At 57.6% G+C, this 23,501-nt stretch overlaps 2 protein-coding genes, 1 long non-coding RNA gene and 2 other non-coding genes across 11 annotated transcripts; 4 read left to right on the top strand and 1 right to left on the bottom strand.

Moving 5' to 3' along the window:
- Positions 1–93: 93 nt before the first annotated feature.
- On the bottom strand, positions 94–1,449 carry LOC131500744 (uncharacterized). Its single transcript, XR_009256438.1, has 2 exons — positions 1,192–1,449; positions 94–564 (listed from the first exon to the last, which is right to left on the bottom strand). It is a non-coding gene; the product is annotated as an uncharacterized LOC131500744 (long non-coding RNA).
- Positions 1,450–7,250: 5,801 nt separating this feature from the next.
- ZNF213 (zinc finger protein 213) lies at positions 7,251–13,577 on the top strand. Of its 2 annotated transcripts, none has more exons than XM_058710436.1 (6): positions 7,251–7,557; positions 8,678–9,184; positions 9,911–10,034; positions 10,478–10,548; positions 10,763–10,886; positions 11,899–13,577. In XM_058710436.1, exons 2-6 carry the CDS (start codon positions 8,786–8,788, stop codon positions 12,627–12,629), a joined length of 1,449 nt encoding a protein of 482 aa, XP_058566419.1. In that variant the 5' UTR covers positions 7,251–7,557; positions 8,678–8,785; the 3' UTR covers positions 12,630–13,577. The 2 variants fall into 2 exon arrangements, with proteins under 2 accessions (XP_058566419.1, XP_058566421.1); XM_058710438.1 differs by lacking the exon at positions 7,251–7,557 and adding an exon at positions 7,564–7,795.
- Positions 13,578–14,159: 582 nt separating this feature from the next.
- On the top strand, positions 14,160–20,886 carry LOC131501012 (caspase-14-like). 6 transcript variants are annotated; one of them, XM_058710693.1, is made up of 11 exons: positions 14,596–14,877; positions 14,962–15,102; positions 15,207–15,402; positions 15,514–15,602; positions 16,256–16,363; positions 16,504–16,671; positions 17,209–17,431; positions 17,759–17,875; positions 18,308–18,379; positions 18,875–18,978; positions 19,613–20,886. In XM_058710693.1, the coding sequence occupies exons 1-11, from the start codon at positions 14,803–14,805 to the stop codon at positions 19,724–19,726; spliced, it is 1,407 nt and encodes a 468-aa protein (XP_058566676.1). In that variant the 5' UTR covers positions 14,596–14,802; the 3' UTR covers positions 19,727–20,886. The 6 variants fall into 6 exon arrangements, with proteins under 6 accessions (XP_058566673.1, XP_058566675.1, XP_058566674.1 ...); XM_058710690.1 differs by lacking the exon at positions 14,596–14,877 and adding an exon at positions 14,160–14,323 and having other exon boundaries at positions 17,209–17,875; XM_058710692.1 differs by lacking the exon at positions 14,596–14,877 and adding an exon at positions 14,363–14,562 and having other exon boundaries at positions 17,209–17,875.
- On the top strand, positions 20,512–20,584 carry TRNAR-CCG (transfer RNA arginine (anticodon CCG)). Its single transcript has one exon. It is a non-coding gene; the product is annotated as a tRNA-Arg (tRNA).
- Positions 20,887–22,239: 1,353 nt separating the features above from the next.
- Positions 22,240–22,312, top strand: TRNAR-CCU (transfer RNA arginine (anticodon CCU)). The gene has a single exon. It is a non-coding gene; the product is annotated as a tRNA-Arg (tRNA).
- Positions 22,313–23,501: the final 1,189 nt, after the last annotated feature.

The following is a 23,501-nucleotide window of genomic DNA, read 5'->3' as shown; positions in this document are numbered from 1 at the left end:
ACTCTGAGCAGTGGATTCCATCCCAGTTCTGTAGGTGAGGAAACTGAGGCTGAGAGAGAAATCCAGTAACTTAACCAACAACCAGTGAGCTGGGAGCTGGGGTTCAGGTCCAGGAATTTTGTTGTGTAAAGAATACTCCTCTTTCCATGCACCCTGACAACTACTGACTGTCTAATGCATGTTATGAGGTAGGGCTGTCTAAAAAGAGTAAGACAGACTGTAAACTTGACCTTCAGGGGTGCTGAACCCAGCTGGAGATGGCAAGTGGGGTGGGGGGTGGGTAATCAGCGGCATGCCAGAAAGCTGCTGACTAGCGGAGGCCCAGGCAGAACTTGGTTGTGTCTGGGAGGTCTCCGTGGGATCTAGGTTGGGTTGCTATGGGACTGGTTGAGTTAGATGGTTCTTTCTTGAAAAGGCGACAAGGAAAGCTGTTTCCTCCATTCAGCTTGTCTTCAGGGATCTGGTCACTCAGTCAGAAATGGGATTTCTCCGCTTGGCTCAGTGTAAGGGGTAAGGGGGACTTGTACCCATAAAGCAGACTTGCTGCTCCCAGGAACTAGTTTTCTGATGAAAGAGAGAGAGGCAGGAAAGACACTTACTACAACGCTATTGAGAGCGTGGGTCACTTGGTGCAAGCTTAGCACAGAGTGGATATTCATTTGCTTCCTGGGGCTTCATGACCAGTGTGCCAGGACTTGAACCACTCAGATCTGTTGAGTGAGCCAGAGGCTCATTTAAAGACTTCACTCTGGCCTCTGAGGGACTCCGACGCCACGTTCTCCAGGAGAAACGGTTTCCCCTTTTCATAGCACCATGTAGAGGGTCATGATACCAAGGGCTCCGTGGGTCTCAGTCCACTTCTCCTTAGAGACCCATCCAGAGGCCCACCATTCTGGGACAAAGCTGCCGGGAACATTTTAAGAGTGGAACTTGGCAATTTAGATATTTGACAAGAGCAACTAAGACGGCAGAGGTAGCTGAGGTATCTTGGAAGGGCCTAGAATGTCAGGCCAAAGGGTGTTCGTGATTTGGTGGGGGAGAGGCAGCTGGCCAGGCGGGGGGGACGCCAGGGAAGGGCCTTCGTGACTCTGGGTATCCGCTCGGATGTGGCCTGTTTCCTTCTGGCTTCTGCTCACACCTGACCGCCCAGCTGCTCGGTTCGGCTCGGGAGAGCCCCACCTGGGTGCTCACCGTTTACCTGCGCCTGCGCGGTCAAAAGAAGGCCGAGGGCGGAGGCGGGGAATATTCCGTGTGGGCTCCCCACCCGCTTCCTGTGCGGCCCGAAGGCAAGGCCCAGTCCGGTCGAAGGGGCTCAGGGCCCAGCTCGGTCTGGGGTCATTTCTTCCCTTGCTGGGGTGACTCCGCGGGGTAGGGAGGCGGGACGCGTGCGAGGGTCTCGTAAGCGGGACAAGCTCACTGGGCGCCCTCACAGCAAGGAGGATGGGTTCCGGAATGTCCCGCCCCCACCCTTGCCCTTAGCCAATCAGACGTCTGGGCGGGGCAGGAGGCGGACACCGGTGGACCCGGCCAATCACGACCGTCTCTCTCACCCTTCCGCTCTCCGGGCCACAAGATGGCCCGGTAATGGCCGGAAATCTCCGCTTTGACAATTTCCCTTTTCTTCTCTGCCTCGCGTCGGGCTCGGAAGGGTCCAACCACCGGGTGCTGGATTACTGGCTTCGCCAACCCGCGAGACTTCACAGCCGGCCTGGGCTTACCGAGATGCAAAGCCTCCTGCGGTCCTAGACTGGACGTGGGCAGAGGGCTGAGGGCCTGGGCCAGAGCCACTTCCGGCTTGGCGCCCTCAGTCCTCTCGTCTCGTTGCTGGCTGGAGACTCCGGGACCCCGAACCCAGCAGGCACCTACGACCCCTGCACTGGAGCTCGGTGGCCGCCTGCGCTCCTCCCGCCGGCCGGCGCTCTAGCACCTTCCAAGCACCTTCCTAGCACCTGCCTTGGAGCAGGGCCTGACGGTGCTGCCAGGGAGAGCCGGGCGCGGGGGCGGGAACGGCCTGGAAGGAGAGCTCAGTCCTCTTCCGGGGGGAGCCGGGGAGACTGAGGTGGCTAGTGCGAGGGGTGTGGGGGTGGCTCTGGGTGCTGTGTGGAGGGAGGTAAAGGGCGGGGAAACGTTAAATAGGGGCTTTGCTGCATTCACTCATTCATTTTTCAGATACGGAATGAATGCGAGTGTTCCACGTTCTTTGCTAAACATTGAGGAATAAGCGGTGAAAAGGCCAGAAAAGATCTTTGCCCTCTCGGGGTTCCGGTCTAGTGAGGGAGACCGACATGCAGATAAGTGACACAGACATTAATTTCAAGTAGTGACAAATATCAGAAAGGAACGGGTGAAACAATGTTAGGAACAGATTGTCAGAAAGGGCCTCTTCAAGGAGGGAAGTTTTAAACTGAGACTTGGAAAAGACAAGAAGCCATTTTACTAGGATTTGGGGGTAGAACTTCATGCACAGGAAACAGAATGAATAAAGGCCCGGCCACCAGGAAGAGACTGAAATGACACCTCTCTTGGGAGGGAAGGTAGGAGATGACTGCAGGAGGGGAGGCTAGAAGGTGACAGTGCCCAGGACTGTGGTCTGAAGTTTCTCCTTGGCGTGTGGCAGAGGGTGGAGAAAGGAGGTTGTGAGGATGGTCCACCCTTCCTCCTCGGGCCGTCCTGTGGCATGTGGTCAGACACGATCCCTTGCCTGGGTTGTAAAGACAGCACTCTGTGGCCTGCACCTCTGTCACCTCCTAGAGCACCTGTTTTTCTCTTCTCAACTAACAAAGTTATGGACTAGTCATGAAGATTAGTACTACAATCCCCACAGGCCACTGACCAGAACAAGTTTGGCTCAAATCTTAAGGAGAAAATGGAAAAAAGGCCTGGAGGGCCTAAATCCTGCACCCTCTTAAGTACCCCACACTCCTGTGGGCATGCCCAGGTGACAGGTTCCTGGCGATGCTGAACTCCCTGGGACTAAACCACTCTTTACTGAGCACTTCTTGTGTGTTAAAAGTTAGTGCTGGGCTAAGTGGTCTTACATATATATTCTCTTACTTATTTAATCCTTTCACAATCTTAGGAGGTAGTGAATCAGTTAGGATTCAGTTCAACTACAAATAACAGATCCAAAAGAGCAGGATCTTAACCAAGATGTAAGTGTATTTCTCACGATAACGTGCGCAGGTGGGCTGGAGGTAGGCAGCCTCCGTCAGGACAAGTGTGGCGGCCCTAGCCTGCTGAGCCAGCACGGACCCAGGCCCTCATCTCACCATCCCAAAACAAGGAGTCTCATCTCACCGCCAGTAAAGTCTCCTCTCACCATCCCAAAACAAGGAGTAGCATTGAACCGTACATGCTCATGTTTAAATGTTTTTAGGTATGTTTTTGAAAGGCAGCACGCAAGTGGGGGTGGGGCAGGGAGGGAGGGAGACAGGATCCCAAGTGGGCTGTGCACTGATAGCAGAGAACCTGATGCCAGGCTCGAAACCACCAGCCGTGAGATCGTGACCTGAACTGGAGGCAGACACTTAGCCGACTGAGCCACCCAGGCGCCCCAATACATGCCAATTTAAACATTTTTTATCAAATGGGAATACCATGTACAAATTGCGGATGAAAGGAATGATTTCCTAGAGAAATTTTAAAAACTGTCAAAATTGAGGCAGGAAGACATGGAAATTCTGAATAGCCAGTATCCTATAGGGGAAATAATAAAAATAAGTATTTTTATTTCTATCTCTTTAACATTTTTTTTGGTGTGTGTTTATTATTATTTTTTAAATTTTTTTTTCAACACTTTTTATTTATTTTTGGGACAGAGAGAGACATAGCATGAACAGGAGAGGGGCAGAGAGAGAGGGAGACACAGAATCGGAAACAGGCTCCAGGCTCCGAGCCACCAGCCCAGAGCCCGACGCGGGGCTCGAACTCACGGACCGCGAGATCGTGACCTGGCTGAAGTCGGACGCTTAACTGACTGTGCCACCCAGGCGCCCCTATCATCAATTTTTAACGAAAAACAAAAACCTCTTAGTAGGCAATAATGGTAGTCAGGGTATACGTTCTGGTTGTAACAGAGGTCCGAAATAATAGTGGCTTAAATGCCGTATCTATTTCTTTCTCACATCACTGCTTGGGTATAAATCTAGGGCTAGTTTGGCGCGTTCCACAATCGTCGGGAATCCAGACGCTTTCCATCTTATTGCTTTGATACCTCTGGGGGTTACTTTCATTGGCATGGGAAGGTATACTCCTTATTCTGAACGGCCATGTGCCCATTGAAAAATTGTTTAATTTTTTTCTAACGTTCATTTTTGAGACCGCAACAGAGCGTGAGTGGGGGAGGGACAGAGAGAGAGAGGGAGAGAGGTAGAATCTGAGGCAGGCTCAGCTCAGAGCCTGACACGGGCTTGAACTCAACAAACCGTGAGATCATGACTTGAACCGAAGCCAGAGGCTTAACCGAGCCCTCCAGGTGCCCCCCCAAATTCTTTTTTTTAAAATTTTTTTTTCAACGTTTTTTATTTATTTTTGGGACAGAGAGAGACAGCATGAACGGGGGAGGGGCAGAGAGAGAGGGAGACACAGAATCGGAAACAGGCTCCAGGCTCCGAGCCATCGGCCCAGAGCCCGACGCGGGGCTCGAACTCACGGACCGCGAGATCGTGACCTGGCTGAAGTCGGACGCTTAACCGACTGCGCCACCCAGGCGCCCCTTTTTTTTTTTTTTATTTTTTTTTCAACGTTTTTTCCAAATTCTTACTCTATAGAGGGAGTAAACAGATATTGGGGAACAGCTAGTAGCTTTTCTGCTGCAAATGAGAATAGATGCTCCTTAGTATGAGCATGAATATATATCAGAGACAAACAATGGACAGTTATAAGTCACAAAACTGTTTATTAACCAAGACAATGATGCCTACTGTCCTCAATTTTTTTTTTAATTTTTTAAACGTTTATTTATTTTTTGAGAGAGAGACAGAGCATGAACGGGGGAGGGTCAGAGAGAGAGGGAGACACAGAATCCAAAACAGGCTCCAGGCTCCGAGCTGTCAGCACAGAGCCCGACGCGGGGCTCGAACTCATGGATCGCGAGATGGTGATCTGAGCTGAAGTCGGCCGCTCAACCGACTGAGCCACCCAGGCGCCCCTGTCCTCAATTTTTGACATTGTTTCGAGGGTTCTGGACTAAGACTGAGAAAATGATGAGTATAAATTCCGGAAATGAATATAAATTTTCTGGAAAGAGAATGTTGACTTTTTCATTATTTATAGATCATACTTCCTAGCTAGAAAAATAAACTAAAATTAGAAAGAAAAAGAAGTGCTACTGGGTGATTAATTTCAATGTAATCGTATACAAATGACTTGTCATCTGCCAGCAATGCCAGATAATATATACGGTAAATGTGCCAGTTTTTTGTTTCTCAGCCCCCAACACATACATTTTGTCACCCTGTGCGATACTACAGCCTGTAGACCTTTCTACTTCGCTAGTCAACTTGATGCTAGTCTTTGCCAATAGAGGGCGATGGAAGAACACTGTAAATCCCAAATCCACACCTAGAAAAGGGGACTCTCAAGTTTTTTTTCCCCTGGGCAGCTTTCCACGGGGCCAGTAGAGGGAGGGAAGAAAGCAGCAGCAGCAGCAGCCACTTTAGCAGCCTTCACAGAGCAGGCTTGGCATTTGCTCTCCAGCAAATGGTTCAAGCAAATAGTGGAAGGTGGGTGTTTGCATAAACGATCTGCACATACGGAAAAATGGAAAAATTCTAATTGTCCAAGAGGAAGCGATTTAAAATAAAATATGGAACTTGCATGCTATGGAATACTATGCAGTCTGCAAAAGAGATGCATTTTATTTACATAGGGTGACCTGCAAAGATACCCTTGATGGACTTTTGAGTCAACCTACAATACTTACATAGAATGATTCCAGATCTGCAGTACAGGTATCCATAGATGTATAAGAACAGGCTAAAATATTAATGATACTCACTTCTGAATGGCCTTATTGGGAATATTTTTTCACCTTCAATTATTTTTGCCCTCAGTTATTCAACAAATATTGTGCCAGACACAAATCCAGGTGCTGGGAGTAGGGCAGTGAAAACTCTGGCCTCACGGAGCTTATACTCGAGTACTGGGAGACAAATATTACACAAGTCTGTCAGGCAGCGATAAAAGAAAAATAAGGCAGGGCAGAAGCATGGCGGGGGTGCTGTTTACATAGGATTAGGGGAAGCCACTTGGAGGGAGTGACATTTGAGCAGATTGAGGGAGCTAGCCTTGTGGATATAAATAACTTTATAATTTTTCATACTTTATTTTCTTTTCTACACTAAGCATGCAACACTTGCATAATCAAAACAAATCAAAGCAAGAGAGCTCTTTATATTTCAGGAAAAGATCCGGAGCCTCAGATCTCCAGGTAGAGAAGTAGAGTGTAGGAGCAGGTACAAATACATGGAAAGAAGAACCCAGCGCTCCCCTCCCCGAGGACCCCACTGCCCCGCAGACGAAGCTGCCGGTGGGAAAGCGAGGCGGGGCTCCCCGGGGTCAGCGTCCCCGCCTGCCGCGTCCCGCTGCCCAACCCAGGCTGAAGCTCGGGAGGGGGAGGGGGAGGGGGAGGGAGGGGGAGGGGGGTGGGGTGGGGGGAGGACGGGGTCGGGGGGAGAGAATCGCCGCAGGAGGCTCCTAGTCCCTCACTGGACTGCATTTCCCAGGAAGCTCCACGCCTCTCTAGGGGCGGTAAAGACTGAGGCGAGGGCGGGACCCAAGGGGCTGGAAATGAGTCTCCCGGGGCCGAGCTCCAGTTCCTGGGTCGCGCGCGGGCCTTCAGCCTTCCGCCCTCGTCTGACTCAAGGAGGGCGGAAGGAAGAGTTCGTCCTCAGGGGATCCCTTCCGGCGGATCAGGAGCTCTACTCGTGGCTGGGCCAGACCGCGGCTCGGCCCACCAGATCGGGCTTGTCTTTCCCTTCTCGCCCTTAAGTGGCTTTTTAGACTTTCAGAGAAATCTGAAAGCACGAATCTAGACACAGACCTGAGTATGGGGGCATTGGTGGTGAGGCGCAGGGCGCCACCGCCTCCTGATTGGCCAACTTTGGAAATTCTCCCCGTTCATTGGCTATCTATCGGGGAGAAGGCGGACTCAATTGGGCGAACGGCCTCCTGGGGCGTGTAGTTCGAGGGCTTGTTGCGGCGCATGCGCCTTGTTGTTTCCCGGCGAGCCCCGCGCGAACTTCCGGCGCAGGGACCTGGCGGCGGAACTAGGAACCCTGGGCGGTTGTGGGCGGTGTGTATCCCGGGGGCGGGACCCGCGACGCGGGCCGCCGAGCTCCGAGATCGACGTCGGGGCTCCGGGCGGCCGGGGTCGGCGTCCGGAGACGGAGGCCGAAGGGGTCGCGTGCCTCTGGGAAGTGCCGGGGGTGGGGACGCGCCTGTGTCCACTACCCGCCCGCTCCTTCTCAGCTGCGCGCAGGCGAGGCCGCCGGGGTCGGAGCGCAAGGCTCCGACCAGGTCCGCCTTCTCGCCCGCCGCGTCCTGCGAGCGACCCTGGTGAGTCCCTGGCCCTCTCCGAGAGCAGCCTTCTCCATGGTCACTGGAGGATGAGGATAGAGCGCGTACCTTTCAGGGGCGTTGCGAGGAGTGTAAGAACAAAGTAAATAAAGTGCTTAGTGTGTAGTAGAGGACTGGAAACGACGTGAATCTCTTACTGGAGCGCATTCGTACCGTGGAATCTCGCAGAGCGGCTAACGAAGAAGCATTGTTAGGTGGAAAAGCAAGTTGCAAAATAGTATGTGCAGTAAGACCTCATTTATGTAACCCCCCCCCCCCCCCACACACACACTTGGTTTTCCCCGTTTCTATAGATACCTTTTCAGTAGATGGACAGGGGAAAGTCTGGGAGGTCATATGTTATGCTGTTGATGGGAGGGTGCAACTGAATTACGGGAGTTTCTCTTTTATGTGTTTCTGTATTGTTTACATCTCCCTCCCCCCTTTATTTCGATGGTCTGTGTCACATTTTTTTGTTAAGAGAGCAATTAAGGAAATTTTCAAAATCCAGACTTTTCAGGAGTATTGTAAGAGTAGTGATGTAAGGGATACATTTGTGTCATTCATTCATACGTACCTGTGGATAAATGGCTTAGACAGGTGTCTCTGTGAGCTCTTCGCTGGCACCCAAAGTCCGGGATGTGTTTTGGAATTTGGAAGTTTTCAAATTTGAGAACGATAATACAGTACACATGGTATATCAAGTGACCCCACCAACAAAATTTGCAGCAATAGATAATAATCAAACGTATTAATTATATTTTTTCTCACAGTGTAGGACACCTACAGAAATACACATGGTTCGTACAGCTTGATGAATATTTCCAAACTGAATACATACAAAAATGTTTTTGCTGTAAAACATATGAACATCTCCATTTAGTGAGATAAACGGAGATTATAAATACGCTCCTATCAGTAGGCCAGGGAGTAAAAGCCTGGGAGCTTGGGATTTCAGAGCTGAGGATAAGGAGCTATGGACCTGTTTGGGCAGAAAAAAGAGAGTCACAGGAGCAAGATCAAGGACAGCCGAAAAAAGATGTCAAGGCCAGGAAAGGCCAGGAGCAGGCTGGTGTTTGCTCATGTACTGCCTCCCTCCTCCTTTTTGCTCTTTCCCCAGGAGTCCTCGTCCAGATGCCCACACGGCTGCCACAGGAGATTCCTCTGGGAGACTGAGGGGCAGGCTCGCAGGCCCAGATTGAGGCCAACCAGTCCTTAGGCCAGGGGAATGGCAGCACCCCCAGAGCCTCAGGATGAGGCTCCTGGGGAGGGAGAAGGGCTGCTGATCGTAAAGGTAGAAGATTCCTCGTGGGAGCAGGACTCTGCCCCGCAAGAAGACAGCAGGGATTCTGAGGCCTGCCGCCAGCGCTTTCGGCATTTTTGCTACAGGGACGTGGGCGGGCCCCACGAGGCCTTCAGCCAGCTCTGGGAGCTGTGCTGCCGCTGGCTGCGGCCCGAGCTGCACACCAAGGAGCAGATCCTGGAGCTGCTGGTGCTGGAGCAGTTCCTGAGCGTGCTCCCCGGAGGCGTCCAGGACTGGGTGCGTGAGCGGTGTCCCGGCAGTGGTGAGGAGGCCGTCGCCTTGGTGGAGGTCCTGCAGAAGCAGCCGGCGAAAGCGTGGCCACAGGTGAGGGGCCCCTCCCGCACCCAGGGCCCCTGGATGGCTCCTGGCTGAAGGGAGGTGGCCGTCTCCTCTCTTAGAGGAAGTCCTCCCTGGAAACGAGTCCTCCAGGGGTGGTAGGGATGCGGGGCCAGAGGGAGCATCCGCAGGAGTACATCAGAGCAGGTGTTGCGGTTCTGAAAGACACTGTCCAAATGGGTCGTTTAGTTTTGGTGGCTTTGGAGGGCAGCAGCAGGATCAAAGTGGGCGTGTTCCAGGAAGGCAGATGTTAGCTCCACACAGGTTCTGCAAATGTTCATCCGTGTTCTGCTGTCGGCCGGGCCCTGGGGGTACAGTGATATGTGTCATGACAGCACCAGAGTGGGTGTGAGAAGCTAGCTGTCCGTGTGAACCCTGCTGTCTGGGGGGTGTTCGATTTTGACCCTTGGGGAGGTGCTAATGAGTGGCTGGGGTGTGGGGCTCACCCTTGGCCTGGAGATCTGCCCCCACATCCCCTTAGTAAGTGGCTCTGTGATTTTGGCTTTTGGGGGCTGTTCTTGCCTCATGCTTGATCGGGGAGTGCCCTCGGGCACACAGAACATTCTCCTCTGGATTTTCCCGGGACCCATATTGATCTCCTTCCCCACGCCCCTTCCTCCTGAGGGACGTGTCCTGTGTCTCCTTCCCAGGGATTAAGCTCTGTCTCCCCCGTCCGATCTCGGTGCTGATGAGCATGTTGTGGTTCCTGCACAGGAAGTGCCCTCAGAGGAGGTGGAACCCGAGGCCACAGTCCAGGGACCCCCAGCCAAGGGGCTTCCCGTGAAAGTGGGGGCACGAAGCTGGCCACCTGTACTCTGGGAGCAGCACAGCCATGGCGGTGAGTAAGCTTGTGGGCCACAGGTGGCTGGGCAGGGGCCTGGCTCCTTCCAGCTTGTTGCCTTGAGGGTAGCGGGAAGGTTATTTCTGTTCTTTTTTTTTAATTTTTTTTATTTTTTTTTTTCAACGTTTTTTATTTATTTTTGGGACAGAGAGAGACAGAGCATGAATGGGGGAGGGGCAGAGAGAGAGGGAGACACAGAATCGGAAACAGGCTCCAGGCTCCGAGCCATCGGCCCAGAGCCCGACGCGGGGCTCGAACTCACGGACCGCGAGATCGTGACCTGGCTGAAGTCGGACGCCTAACCGACTGCGCCACCCAGGCGCCCCTGGTTATTTCTGTTCTAAGGAGCCTAGGAAAGTGTGCTTGTGTGTGTGTGTACATGTGCGAGATCTGGCCCCTGGCCTGGGCTGGCCTCTCTGAGGGTCTCTTCTTTTCTTCAGCCCAGCTGCCTGCTCTTAAAGAGGGGAGTAGCGGAGAGAACACCGGTACCAGCTTTGCCTCTGACGTCCACGTGAGTTGCTAGTCCCTGTGTCCCCTCTGAGGCCCTCTGTGCTGTCAAGTCCCTAAAATGAGCCTCGCCTTCTCATCAAGACCTCTTCTATCCATCTTGGTCCTGCCTGGACCTGTCCTGTTCCCCATCCCAGCCCCCATCTTGTCCCCACCCATGGCTTGCCTGGGGATCCCTGAGTGGCAGTGCCGAGCCAGGTTTTCTCCCCTCACTCCAGGGACCTGTGACGTTTGGAGACGTTCCCTTCTATTTCTCCCGGGAAGAATGGGGGTCCTTGGACCCTGCTCAGAGGGATCTCTTCTGGGACATAAAGCGGGAAAACTCCCGGAATGTTGCCCTGGGTAAGCAGCGGGTGCAGCCAGGATCCCTGGGGTCCTTGGCTCTTCTGAACTGGAGGCAGCACCCTTCCTGGGGGGTCCGGCGCTGGATGGTTGGCCCAAGCAGGCCACACACTCCTCTGTGTCCCGCTGGAATCCTCAGTTTTCCCACACCAGTCGTCGAGCTGGCTGCAAAGTGGGCTTTTCCTGGGCCTTTTCAAGAGCACTGGCTGGTTTCTCATTTGTGTTAATGTTCGTTTTTGTTTGCCTGTGAGGGTGTGTTACCGTGTGAGGGGTGCTTGCGGCGTGCCCACACTGTTCTGAGCTCTCATACGGGCATTTTCCTGCGGTTCTCACAGCCTGGTGCGTAGAAGTGTTGTCCCGGCTCCCACACAAGGGATCTGAGACTCAGAGAGGCCAAGGGACTCTGAAGTAGTTGTGAGGTCCCCTCGCCTGCCCCACGAAGAGGTGCTGACAGTGAGAGCAGCTGCCGGACCTGTGCCAACGCCTGGGCCCCGCCCTTCAGGGGCCACCCTCCTGGGGCCCCTCTCCCAGCTAGAGGCTGTCTGAGCACTGTCTGGGGATCATCTCATTTAACCCACACGAGCCCATGGGAAGACGAGGATCACTCCCTCTTGAACTCCGTTCTTGAGTCAAGGGACAAAAGCTGGTGGGGTGAGAGCAGCCACATAGGCCGAACCCGTGTGGTTCCTCAGTTTCTGGTAAGAAGCACTGAGAGCTTGGATAATTTGCAAACTACCTAAATCGATTCAGTTCTAGAGTTTGCAAAGCCAGGGTTCAGACCGTGGGGCACCGGGCCCCAGTGCGGACACGGGGGTGGAAAAGTCAGGGGTGTGATCAGGAAGTGTCTCTGCAGGCAGATCAGCCCAGCCGGACTCCTTCCTTGCCTCCGCCTCCGAAGTGTTTCTCTGCCAGCATTTTATCAGGCCCCTATTTTATGGACGAGGAAGCTGAGGCTTGGGTCTCTGTAGCCCAGGGCTTTCTGATCCTGAGTCCCGTTTCTGCCTCGCCCCAGCTCTGGTCCCAGAACCCAGTGGAACCGAAGAGGCCGCCCCCTCTCGGCTTGCAGGCTTGGGGTCCGAGAGCCAAAGCGAGCAGTCCCGGCTGGAGGAGGCCGCCACGGCGCTCCAGGGCCAGGCCGGCGGTGGCGCGGGCCGTGGCGGCGACGTGACTGTGTCCTGGAGCCCCGAGGAGGCCGAGACGTGGCGGGGCGAGCCCCGGCCGGGGGCGCCCCTGGGGCGGGCCGCGGGGGCGCGGAGGGGGCGGCCGCCCACGCGCCGGAGGCAGTTCCGGGACCTGGCGGCCGAGAAGCCGCACAGCTGCGGCCAGTGCGGCAAGCGCTTCCGCTGGGGCTCGGACCTGGCGCGCCACCAGCGCACGCACACGGGCGAGAAGCCGCACAAGTGCCAGGAGTGCGAGAAGAGCTTCCGCAGCTCCTCGGACCTGGTGCGCCACCAGGGCGTGCACACGGGCCAGAAGCCCTTCTCCTGCGCCCAGTGCGGCAAGAGCTTCAGCCGCAGCGCCTACCTGGCCGACCACCAGCGCATCCACACCGGCGAGAAGCCCTTCGGCTGCAGTGACTGCGGCAAGAGCTTCTCGCTGCGCTCCTACCTGCTGGACCACCGGCGCGTGCACACGGGCGAGCGGCCCTTCGGCTGCGGCGAGTGCGACAAGAGCTTCAAGCAGCGCGCCCACCTCATCGCCCACCAGAGCCTGCACGCCAAGATGGCCCAGCCCGTGGGCTGAGGGCTGGCGGGGGCCGCGTGGCCCAGCCGGGGACGGGGCGGTGTCTCCCCCCACTCCGGGCTTCTCCACCCGTGGGCGTGGGCGGCCACCATCCCTGCGCCCCTGCTCGGCTAGGCCCCTGGGCCTGGCCGACACTCCCGGGGAATGGAAATCCCCTGTCTGTCACCTCCTGGCCATTCCCTGTCTTGCCCCTGGGGTTTCTCTTGCCCCTCTGGCTTCCTGAAGCCCCAGCACATTCCTGGCCCCTGCCTGGCCTGGTGGGGGGCGGGGGCGGAAGGCCGGGGTGTCAGGGATGTGTGAGGACCGTCATCCGCAGGGCTCTGGGTCCCCGCCCCCCAGCCTCGCTTGCCCTGTGGCTCATGTTCCCTGCACCCTGCTGGGGCCCTGGGCCTGACCCTCCGCCCTGCCAAGCTGTGCCTTCCGGTGGGTGCAGAGGACAAGCCTTGACCCACAGGGTGCTGCCAGGCTCTGGGAGGGACAGCCCAGACCTGTGAGGATCTGGGTCCCCGGCGTGGCCGCAGGGGCTTTTGGCCCTACACCCCCTCCCGCGGCCAGGCCCTGACCACTGCCTGTCCGGAGGTGGGGACCTGCCTGCCTCTGCACTTGGCTGACTTGCCCCCAGTGAGTCCCTGAGGGCCACCCCCTGCCAATCTAGTGAGGGTGGCGGTGGCTTCAGGGACAGGAGGCTGACAGTATAGACAAGGATGGGGCCTGTGGAGGCTGGCTGCTCCCCGCTGCTCCCCTCTCCAGAGGTGTGGGCTTTGTAATACTTAACACTAGCACTCTGTCAGCGCTTGTCGCTGACTCCTTAAGCACTGCATTCCACAGCGCCACCTGCGTTGTCTGCAGATTGGCATTCCCAGGGACAGACCACAGGCTCTCTAAAGGAGCTGGGCCCTGCCGTTCTCAAAAGGGCAGCAGAGGGCTTTGAATAAACGTGGAAACTTCCTCCAGACTGCTCTGTTGTTTATGTGGCTGCTAGGGGTGGGGGGGACCCGGGACTCCTACTTCTGGGCCTCCTGGCTCGGTTGTCCTGGTGGTGCCGGTACTGGGTGGTCACCAGGTGGAGCCACATTCTTTGCTTCCGGGATGGCTGGGTCCCAAATGACAGCCACGAGTGTCCGGACTCTCATCCCTCGTCAGCCGGCGCCTGCCCTGGACCGGGGACAGATAAGGATGGGATAACTGGGGGCACCTGCACCCCCCACCACCCCAGCAGGACAGTGGGGGGGCTGAGTGGGTCTCCGCCAGGCCTCACGGGCGAAATGAAGAAAGGGGCTTGGGCGTGGGGTGTGTGGGGAAGCAGGGCTCAAGCCGTCTCAGTGTTCAGATCCCTTAGTGGGAGGGGCCTGCTGGGTCAGAATGGGCCCTGCCTGCCTGTTCCCCACCCAGCCCTTGACATCTGACCCTTCCCCTCCCTGGCCTGGAGCCCGCACAGAAGCGGGGGGGGGGGGGGGGGGGGGGGGGGGTGCATAGTCAGAGGTCATCCTACCCCAGCAGAGCCCTCCCGAAAGGGGGTGGGGGCGGGCGGAGACAGAATGTTCCGTCCCTTACTCTGTGTGCCAGCCCCTCTGGCCCGAGAGCACTTCCTCAGCCAGCCGCCCGTGTAACACTTGCTTCCTCCTGAGGTCACTGCGATGGACCCCTTTTCCCAGATGAAGCGACTGGAGTCTCCCGGTGGACACATGACTCCGGTCAGAGTTTTCTCCCTGTGGGACGGCGCCCTTCACCCCTCCTCCCACCCTTGTGCTCAAGGCTGCAGTGTGCACGTGGGTGGGTGCTGTGCACGAGAGAGTGGGGGCTGGCGGAAGCCGGGCATGGACGTTTTTGGTGCTGGTGGCTGGCTCCGAAGGGAGACACTCCCGTGTAACGAGATCAGATAGGAGGTGGGCCAGGAGCTAAGAATAGGATTGGGCATATGCTCCCGGCTCAGGTGAGGGTGTGCCAATGCCAGCCAGAGAGGAGCCCGCTGGGGCCAGGGGACAGAGCAGGCCCTGGGGCGGTGGAGCCCGAGACCCAGGGTTCCAGGGAAAGGGGCAGAGTCCGGCTCAGCTCATAAACAGAGCTGATAGGACAGGGCTGGACGGGGGAGGGCAAGGACTGGGAGCCAGGGCGTTGGCATGGGGGTCAGGGGGTAAGCTCTGTGCTCAGAGGAAGCCCCCACCCGGCCCCCATGGCTTTCCTGGTGGCTGGGACCCTGCAGGTGGCCTCACAGATCGCAGATGCTCGAGAGAGCCTGGGAAGAAAGGTAGCCGGGGCGCTGCCTGGCCTAGCCTGTTCCCGGCTCTCAGTGGAGCCCCAACCCGGTGCAACTCTGGCCTTGCCTCCCCAGGGGAAGTACAGCATGCGGGGCCCAAGGGTGGCCCTGACCCTCAGCAGCCCTGAGGTGTCAGCCTCTGTAGTCGCTGTCCTGGAGGGCGTGTTCCGGACCCTGGGCTTTGAGAGCTGCCAGAGGAGGGAGGCTTCTGTCCAGGTGAGTCCTCACCTGCCTCCCGCCTTCACGCCCACCCCAACGCCACCACCACCGCTGCTCCTGGGCCTCCCTGGACTCAGGCCCGGCCTTTGCTCTTGCCCTAGGGCTTCCTTGGGGAGCTGGCCGCTTTCCGGGAGCAGCTGGATGCCCTCGGGGGCCCTGTGGGCTGTGCCTTAGTGGCCTTGGTGGCCCCCAGGGGGCAGCTGAAGCAGCCCCAGCAGCTGGTCCGGGAGCTGAGCCGCTGTGGGGCCCTCTGGGGCCGCCCCAAAGTTTTCCTTCTGCTCTCAAGTGCTCCTGGGGGTGAGTGGGCTGGGCAGGGACCCTGGCAGCGGGACAGCGCAAAGCAGAGGTGGGGGAGGGCAGGGGGGCCGAGACCCACCTTTCTGGCCAATGTGCTGTTCCTCCACCCAGCTGCCCCCGAGCCCGGAGCCTTCCTCACTGGCTTGAGCGAGCTGTGTGGCCGCTTTCCTCACTGGTCTCTGCTGCAGCTGCTGACAGAGGTCAGGGGCCCAGGTCTGGAGGGGAGTCCCTGGGAGGGTGGCTGTGCCAGTCACTTCCCCTGGCTCTGCTGTCCTGTCCTGAGCCTGTTAGACAGATCAGTTGGCTTGCACTTCTGCCCACCTCTGTTCACACTTGCACAGCGACTGTCCTGTCAGACTGGGGGTCCCTGGAGGCCAGAGTTGGGAATGATCCAGGTCTGGTCTGGGCTCAAGGCCCAAAGGTCTCCCTGGGCGGTTGGGTAGCCGCTGGGTGACCCTGGAGGTGAGGGGTGGCCCCTGGCTCTGCCCCACAGCTTGCCCCTGCCTGGCACCCTCCCCACGTGGTACCCCCCACGGTGAGCCTTCCCAGACAGGCTCCAACCTGCTCTAGGGAGCACCCATCTCTGGGCGGGGAGTGGTGCCGTGGATGGCACGGCCGCTCTCCACTTGAGGACGCCCCCGATGTTGAACCTCAACTAGGACCTCCCCTTCGTGCCCTCCCCTTCTTTTGTCTGTCCTTTCCTCCCTTAATTCTGGTAGGGGACCCCAAAGAGACTGCAGGAGCCGCGAGCCGGCCAAGCTGTTCTCTGAAGCCAGCGTCCTGTTCCCTCCCGGAACCGTGCCTCCGTGGAGCAGCCCCCTGAGGCGTTCTCTGGCCTCACCCCCGCCCCCAGGTCTTCTGCAGGACAGCTGAAGAGTCCGAGGCCACCTACTGTCCAGTCCTTCGGAGCTCCTTGCGGGGCGCACTGTGCCTGGGCGACGTGGAGCCCTGGGGGCCCGGGGTGAGGGGGACGGCGTGGGGTAAACCATGTGGCAGCAGTTGCGAGTGGGAGAGGGGCTCCGGGAGACTTGAGGTGGGGGAGGTGAGGAGCTGGGAAGCTCGCAGACTACGCCAGCCGAACGCTCCTGTGCTTGTCCGTAGCCAGAACCCAGCCCCACTGCTCGGTATGACCTGTCTGGGACCAGGGCCGCCCTCCTCCTGTCCGTGATCCACGGCCGGCCCGGGGCCCAGCACGATGTGGAGGCGCTGGGGGCCCTGTGCCAGGCCCTGAGCTTCAAGACCACGCTAAGGACAGACCCCACGGCCCAGGTGAGGTGTGGTGGTGCCCTAAAGGAAGGGCGCCCCCAGCCCCAGGACTCCAGCGACTCTCTCCCGGGCCCCCCGCCCTTTGTCTGCCTTCAGTCCTTCCTGCTGCGTGCGTGGGGAGCTCACTCCCCTGCCTCCGGGCGCCCAGTCTCCAGGGCTCCTGCAGCCTCCCACGCTGGCTGACCCTCTACTCCTCTGCTCCAGGCCCCAGCCGCACCCTCGAGCTTTTCCTGGGAGGGTCTCGGGTTCCTTCCCTGACACCCGTCAGCTCATTGCCCCTCACGCGTCTTAACTTTCTGGAGCAGCTTCCCCGTTGGGGCCAGAGGCCCAGCTGTAAGAGGCTAGAGCCACACGTCACCTCCAGTTGGGCCATGCCTTGGGTTGCAGTGGGGGGTTAGAAAGAGAACTTCCGCTGTGGCCTGAGGTGGGCAGGAGGTGGTAAGTAGGGTGGGCGGGGGCTGGAGAAGCCTCCCCAGAGGGCCACCAGGTATTGGGGAGGCAATGGCCCTGGCCCAGGCCTCAATCTCGTCCCCACCCCAGGCCTTCCAGGAGGAGCTGGCCCAGTTCCGGGAGTGCCTAGACGCCCACAGGGCCCCAGTGAGCTGTGCCCTTGTGGCCCTGATGGCCCACGGGGGGCCACAGGGACAGCTGCTGGGGGCCGACGGGCGGGAGGTACGGCCAGAGGCCCTGGTGCAGGAGCTGAGCCGCTGCAGGGCCCTGTGCGGCTGCCCCAAGATCTTTCTGCTTCAGGTTTGCCGTGGGGGTGAGTGGGGTCCTAACCCCCACCTGCCTCCTCCCGTCCTAGCTTCCCACACCCAGCCCTCGGCGACCCAGGACTTGCTGTCCACCTTCTTCAGGAAGCCTGAGCGCTGGTGCTTTACCTGTCCCATCTCCGGGTCTCTCCGGGCCTCTCCTAGAAGTCAAGTCCACCAACTTGAGCACTTCACCCTCAGCTCTCGTTGTTCACTGCTCTGGATTTTCTACTCTCATGGGGCTGCCCTGGAGTTCTGGGGGGTGGGCTATGGGCCCCTGGAGACCCCCCCCAGGTGTCTGCTCAGTGAAAGGGCCTGTGTGTCCCCTCCTCTTCCAGGGCATAGGGACGCCGGTGTGGGCTCCGCAGGTCTCCCTTGGTTCCGGCGCTGGCTGCGGGCATCACCCACCACCCCCTCGCATGCCGATGTCCTCCAGATCTATGCTGATGTCCAAGGTGGGCGTGCCTTCCTTCTGGAGGCTGGGCTTGGCGGGGGGCTACTGGGTGGCCTCTCTGGCCTGCATTTCCATGGCTCTGAGCTGGGGCCCTGCCGCCCCCAGCATCCTCTTGGCTTTGCCAAGAGGTTGGGAAGGAAAACCTTCCTAAACTCCAAGGGCCTTTGAAAATCGAGGGCTTCTTCCCCTGCTTGAGCCTCGAAACAACCTCGGAGTCAGGAAGGTGAAATAGCTCTTCTAAGGTCACAGAGCCGATACGTGATGGGGCTGAGCTTTGAGGTTTTGTTTGGTTGTTTTTAGACTGCAGTTCTGATTTGCCTTTTCCGCCCTGTGTTCATTCCGCTGCCCTGGGTGTCCTTGAGCCGGACTGAGGGGGCAGCCCCGGGGCTGGTAGAGTCCCAGGGTGCTGGGTAAATGCTGGTCTTTCTTGCAGGCAGCTCTCCCTTCCCCACTGCAGGGAGCTCTGACCAAGCAGACATCCTGACGGTCTACGCAGCTGCCGAGGGTAAGGGGACGGGTCATCAAGAAGCCCTGTTACACGGGGCCCTGCATCCTGGCTGGACATCTGGAGTGGCTTGAGGGACAGCCAGGGCGTGGCAGTTGGGGCACAGGGGCACTAGCCCCCTTTCAGTTAGGCCATCTTCCTCCCATGTCTATTATTTACAATAATAGTAATGATGGTGAGCATATATTGAGAGCTGACTGTACGGAGGGTTGCAGGTTCTGTGAGGGATCTGCCCGGTGCCCAGAAGGTGGTACGTTCACAGTGAGTATGTGTTCCACGTTCAATGCAATTGTGTATTCAGTCCACAAATATCAAGCGACAAGTTGTTCCAGAAGCAAGAAGTTCCTGCTCTTTGCAACATCCCCTTGCCAGACCCCTGGGGTCCTGTCTCTTTGCCACCCCCCCCCCCTTTTCCCCCAACAAAGAGCCCCTGGGGATTGGAAGGCCGCGGTCCTGTCCCGAGTCTGACGCTCTGACCCTGGTCTTCTGGCCTAGGCTGTGTAGCCTATCGGGATGAGACAGGCTCAGACTTTATCCAGACGCTGGTGGAGGTCTTCAGAGCTGACCCTGGGAGAGAAGTTCTGGAGCTGTTGACTGAGGTGTGTCGGGGGAGAGGCAGAGCCCTGGGGAGGGGGGCTGGGTTCATCCTTCTCGCCATCTCTTAACTCTGTGAGCCACACTCGCCCCTCGGTGCTGGGCGCTGGCGGGGGGGCGAGATGGACGGCAGTTATTAGCCACATACACTCCCTTTCCGCCGCGGAGGAGACGGGGGGAGAGAACCCGCCTGTCACGCGGGGCCCCTGGGAGTTGCAGTCAGGCGCAGAGTGAACCTGCAGGGGCTGTGGGCCGCAGGCTTTATGGGTGGGGGGGGGGGTGCCCCCTGCTTCCTGCAGGAGGAGCTGATTGGCTTGTTTGAATAATTTCACTACCTGCAGGGAACTGAAGCCCCTCAGGTTAAAAAAAAAAAAAATGTTCATGTTTATGTATTTATTTTGAGAGAAAGAGTAGCGAGCGGGGGAGGGGCAGAGAGAGAGGGAGAGAGAATCCCAAGCAGGGTCCGAGCTGTGAGCGCAGAGCCCCACGCAGGGTCCACCTCAGCACCCGTGAGATCATGACCAGAGGGGAAACCAGAGTCAGACGCTCAACCGGCTGAACCCCCCGGGCGCCCCCTGAAGCCCCTCAGATTGAGGCCAAGTGGAGCGTGGCTGGGTCTGACTGGCGTGGGCCTCGCAGGTCAACCGGCGGGTGTGTCAACTGGAGGTGCTGGGTCCCGACTGCCCGGAGCGCCGCAAGGCCTGCCTGGAGATCCGCAGCTCGCTGAGGCGCCGGCTCTGCCTGCAGGCCTGACCGCGCGCCGCTGCCCCGGGGGTGCGGCCGGTGGGAGCCACAGCCCCGCGCCGCCGCGGACTCCACCCGCGGCCCCCCGTTCCTCATCTGTCAGTGGGGGCGACAGCCCGGGCGGGGGCTCGGCCGGCGTCTGTGCATGACCGAGAATGCGTCCGCTCGCAGGGAGGCGGGGCAGCGGGAGACTGCAGGCAGGGTGCTCGGCACCCAGTAAGGGTGCATCTGTGCTCCCGGGAGCCAAGCTGGGCCCTCCTTCCTGCGGGCGGAGGGGCTGAGGAGCCCAGCACGGGCCAGGCTGGGCTGGATGTTCCGAGCAGGGGCAGCCGGGGCCCACGTCGCGGTCTCAGCTCCCGCACCCCGGCGGCGCCCCGCGCCGGGGCCGCGGAAATGCAGGAGACGCGGTCAGAGTCTAGTCTGGAGCCATGACACTCTGGACCGAGCCTTGCAGGTGGATCGGTACTGTGAATGAGGGGAAACAGGGCCTGGGGAGCGCTGGGCAGCTCCCGACTCAACGCGCTCCGGGGCCACGCGGGGGAAGAGCTCCAAAGGCGCCTGTTAGGGCAGGAAGGGCCTGCGCGGCCTCACCGGGGCTCGAACTCGTAAGCACAAGTCAGCGAGGGCGGTTCTCGCGGAGCCGCCTGGGCTCCTCTCGGCGCCGGGCTCCGGCTCCGCCCACATAGAGTCCGAAGAGGCGGAGCTCCTTGCCAGTAGGAGCATGCGTATTGCGGTACAACACGCAGGCGCCTGAATCAGCTTTATGAGAAACGCGGTGGGAGCGCCATCGGCGGGGCCGCGTGGCCTAATGGATAAGGCGTCTGATTCCGGATCAGAAGATTGAGGGTTCGAGTCCCTTCGTGGTCGCTGCGCAGCTTGTTTTTCTCCCTCCGCTTTGCCTTTTCCCTCGGTCGGGACTGCGCCCTCCGCGAAACGCTAGGTCGCCTGGGCGCTGCCCCGCCCGCTGCCCCGCCCTCCGGCACCTCGGCGGCCGCCGCGCGCCTGCAAGGGCGGAGCTCAGGAGCCAGCGCCTGGTCCGCACGCCCGCGCCCCCGAGGAGCTGCGAGGCCCACCGGTGGCCGGAACCTGAAGCCACCGGCCGCGAGTCCCGGGGCCCACTAGGGACTGGTTGCACGAATACAGTCCTGAGGACCAGAGCTGTAACAGATGAGAGGCGCGGGGGCGCGGGGGCGCGGGGGCGCGGGGGCGCGGGGGCGCGGGGGCGCGGGGGCGCGGGGGCGCGGGGGCGCGGGGGCGCGGGGGCGCGGGGGCGCGGGGGCGCGGGGGCGCGGGGGCGCGGGGGCGCGGGGGCGCGGGGGCGCGGGGGCGCGGGGGCGCGGGGGCGCGGGGGCGCGGGGGGCATGGGAATTGTTCCAAGGGCTCAGGAGACAAGTGCGTTCCAAACTATAATAGATTATCGTGATTAAAAAAAAGTTTTGGAAATTCTGGTGACGGTTGGATGATATTGTGCATGTAACTGATGCCACTGAATTCAATTGTACGCTTAAAAATGGCTAAATTGTCTATAGCGTTATATACACATTTTTAACAGAATAAAATGTTTTAAAAATCTAACAGCTTATTTGGATTTCTTGCAATGATAGTGTACCCTTAAATGACTAGTGTGGATGTATATTTAAACGTTTAAATATAAACAATATGCCCAGGGTTGGGTTATCATTTTACCTGGGGAAAAAATGTCTCCACTTGAGGAACCGTGTTCTTGCCAAAGGATTCTGGCTAAGCCAGCTCACCTAGGTGACTTGACCTCCTCCCACCTGGTGACCGCTGGGGCAGTGGCAGCCGGAGCCCACATTCCGGAAGGTGCGCGCAGGTACCCTGGGGTCATGTGGGGTGTTACCGTGTTTGTGGTGCTTCGGTGGTTTGAAGCTTCATTAGGACCAACGTTTTGGAGGTGAGAAAGAACACCCATCCTCTGGTGGGAAAGCTAACGCTGGGCTCTCATCCTCACGGGCACAGCCAGCCGGTCAGATACGGGGCCACTAGGGAGGCCACTGAGCTCTGTTAAAACCGCGGAGACCTGAGTCCAGGTAATACCTCTTGTCTGCGGGCCAGTGTAGGGAGGAGGACAAGGACAGGGACGGCGCTTTTCCCACTCTCCCGGCTGGCAGCCCCGTCCTCTCCTCTCCGACGTTTTGCATAGCCAGCTCCTTCTTGCTAATAGATACTTACCAACGAGCCCGGATTCTCCCGCAAGGAGAAGGAAAGGGCTCGCCCAGGCTTTGACGCCCAGACTTCTCGCACCCTAAGCGAGGATCACACCGTAGGCCAAAGAGCTGAGCTGACAACCTGTGGCCCCGGTTCTTTAGGCTCCATCTGCGCGTGCGCGGTCCCTCCGGGGTCCCAGGACGCTCAGGAGCGGGTGAGCGCCGGGTGAATGCGGGTGCTGAGGGGCAGGACGGAGGCCGGGACGGAGCGGGGAGGACTGTGCGTCATTTGTGGGAACCACGGGGAGGTGACCGAGAGACTGGTCTAGGACCATTAGGAGGCATCTGCCGCCGGCCCCGGTGGCCTAATGGATAAGGCATTGGCCTCCTAAGCCAGGGATTGTGGGTTCGAGTCCCACCCGGGGTACGAGGGGTTAAGTTTTAGACCTCTGCCAAAGAAAAAACCGAATCAATTCCCTAGTGGAGGAAGCAAGTTCCTGGAGTTTTTCCAGACGCAGACCTAAGCTACTGACAATTCACTGCAACTCTATTTTCTAATAAGGGGTGCGCGTTTCCAGCTTTCACAAAAGAATACTTGGCGTCGTTCAAATTTTTCAAATAACCATCCATTCTAGCATCCTTTTCTCGTAATATAAAGGAATACTTGTTCGTTTTCCCAGGTGTATTAATTTTATTGTGGTTTCATATATTTTTAAGAGTTCTTATCTTTTATAAACAGATCCAATCATTTAGACATTAAATTATATGACAACTGTTGTGCTTTAAAACAGCGGACCGAGTGCTGATTATGGTTAATAATATGTTCCGCATACCTGAAAGTTGCTGTGAGAGGAGATCTGGAGCCTTGTCACCACGCACACAGAAAAAGTAACTATGTGAACTGATGGATGTGTTGACTTCACAGTGGTAAATATTTCACAAATGTATTGGTAAATAATTGGTAAATATTTCACAATCACATTGTACACCTTCAATATATTTCATTGTTATTTGTCAATTATATCTCAATAAAGCTAGGGAAAAATAATGAGTTGGATGGAGGTGTAGACGAAACAAGCCTATCTGTGAATTGATAATGGCTTAAACTGAGGGGCAGGACACATTATACTATTTCTCTGCTTTAGTGCGTGTTTGAAATAGACCATAATAAAGCTTTCTCTCTCAGGGCCCCCGGGTGGCTCAGTCAGTTAAGTGTTGGACGTTGGCTCAGGTCTTGATCTCACGGTTCATGAGTTCAAGCCCCGCCTTGGGCTCTGTGGTGACAGCTCGGAGCCTGGAACGTGCTTCGGATCCTGTGTCTCCCTCTCTCTCTGCCCCTCCCTTGCTCATGCTCTATCTCTCAGAAATAAGTAAACATTTAAAGGAAGTTTTCTCTCCTTTTAATCCATGCAATCTCTGTCTTCATCCCGAGGTAAGAATCTCCCAAACTTCGCGACAGGAAGCAGAGTTAAATCAGCTTCCTATTCCACGTGCCAGTAGAAAGGATGACCACTGGAGCTTTATAAACACATAAAAAATACAGTTCTCTTTTGCCTTTAGATTTTTTTTTTCAACATTTTTAATTTATTTTTGGGACAGAGAGAGACAGAGTGTGA

The sequence above is a fragment of the Neofelis nebulosa genome, chromosome 18, assembly GCF_028018385.1.
Source record: "Neofelis nebulosa isolate mNeoNeb1 chromosome 18, mNeoNeb1.pri, whole genome shotgun sequence".
NCBI lineage: Eukaryota > Metazoa > Chordata > Mammalia > Carnivora > Felidae > Neofelis > Neofelis nebulosa.
The sequence above is the reverse complement of the archived record's forward strand: the minus strand, read 5'-3'. Positions and strand labels throughout refer to the sequence as shown.

Bases quoted from the DNA above. Each gene is read 5' to 3' on its own strand.
- ZNF213 (XM_058710436.1), top strand. From the start codon at position 8,786: ATGGCAGCACCCCCAGAGCCTCAGGATGAGGCTCCTGGGGAGGGAGAA. The intron at 10,035-10,477 runs GTGAGTAAGCTT...TCTTTTCTTCAG, and splicing joins GGAGCAGCACAGCCATGGCG to CCCAGCTGCCTGCTCTTAAA. The intron at 10,887-11,898 runs GTAAGCAGCGGG...GCCTCGCCCCAG, and splicing joins CTCCCGGAATGTTGCCCTGG to CTCTGGTCCCAGAACCCAGT.
- LOC131501012 (XM_058710689.1), top strand. From the start codon at position 14,803: ATGGCTTTCCTGGTGGCTGGGACCCTGCAGGTGGCCTCACAGATCGCA. The intron at 15,103-15,206 runs GTGAGTCCTCAC...CTCTTGCCCTAG, and splicing joins GGAGGGAGGCTTCTGTCCAG to GGCTTCCTTGGGGAGCTGGC. The intron at 16,672-17,208 runs GTGAGGTGTGGT...TCCCCACCCCAG, and splicing joins GGACAGACCCCACGGCCCAG to GCCTTCCAGGAGGAGCTGGC.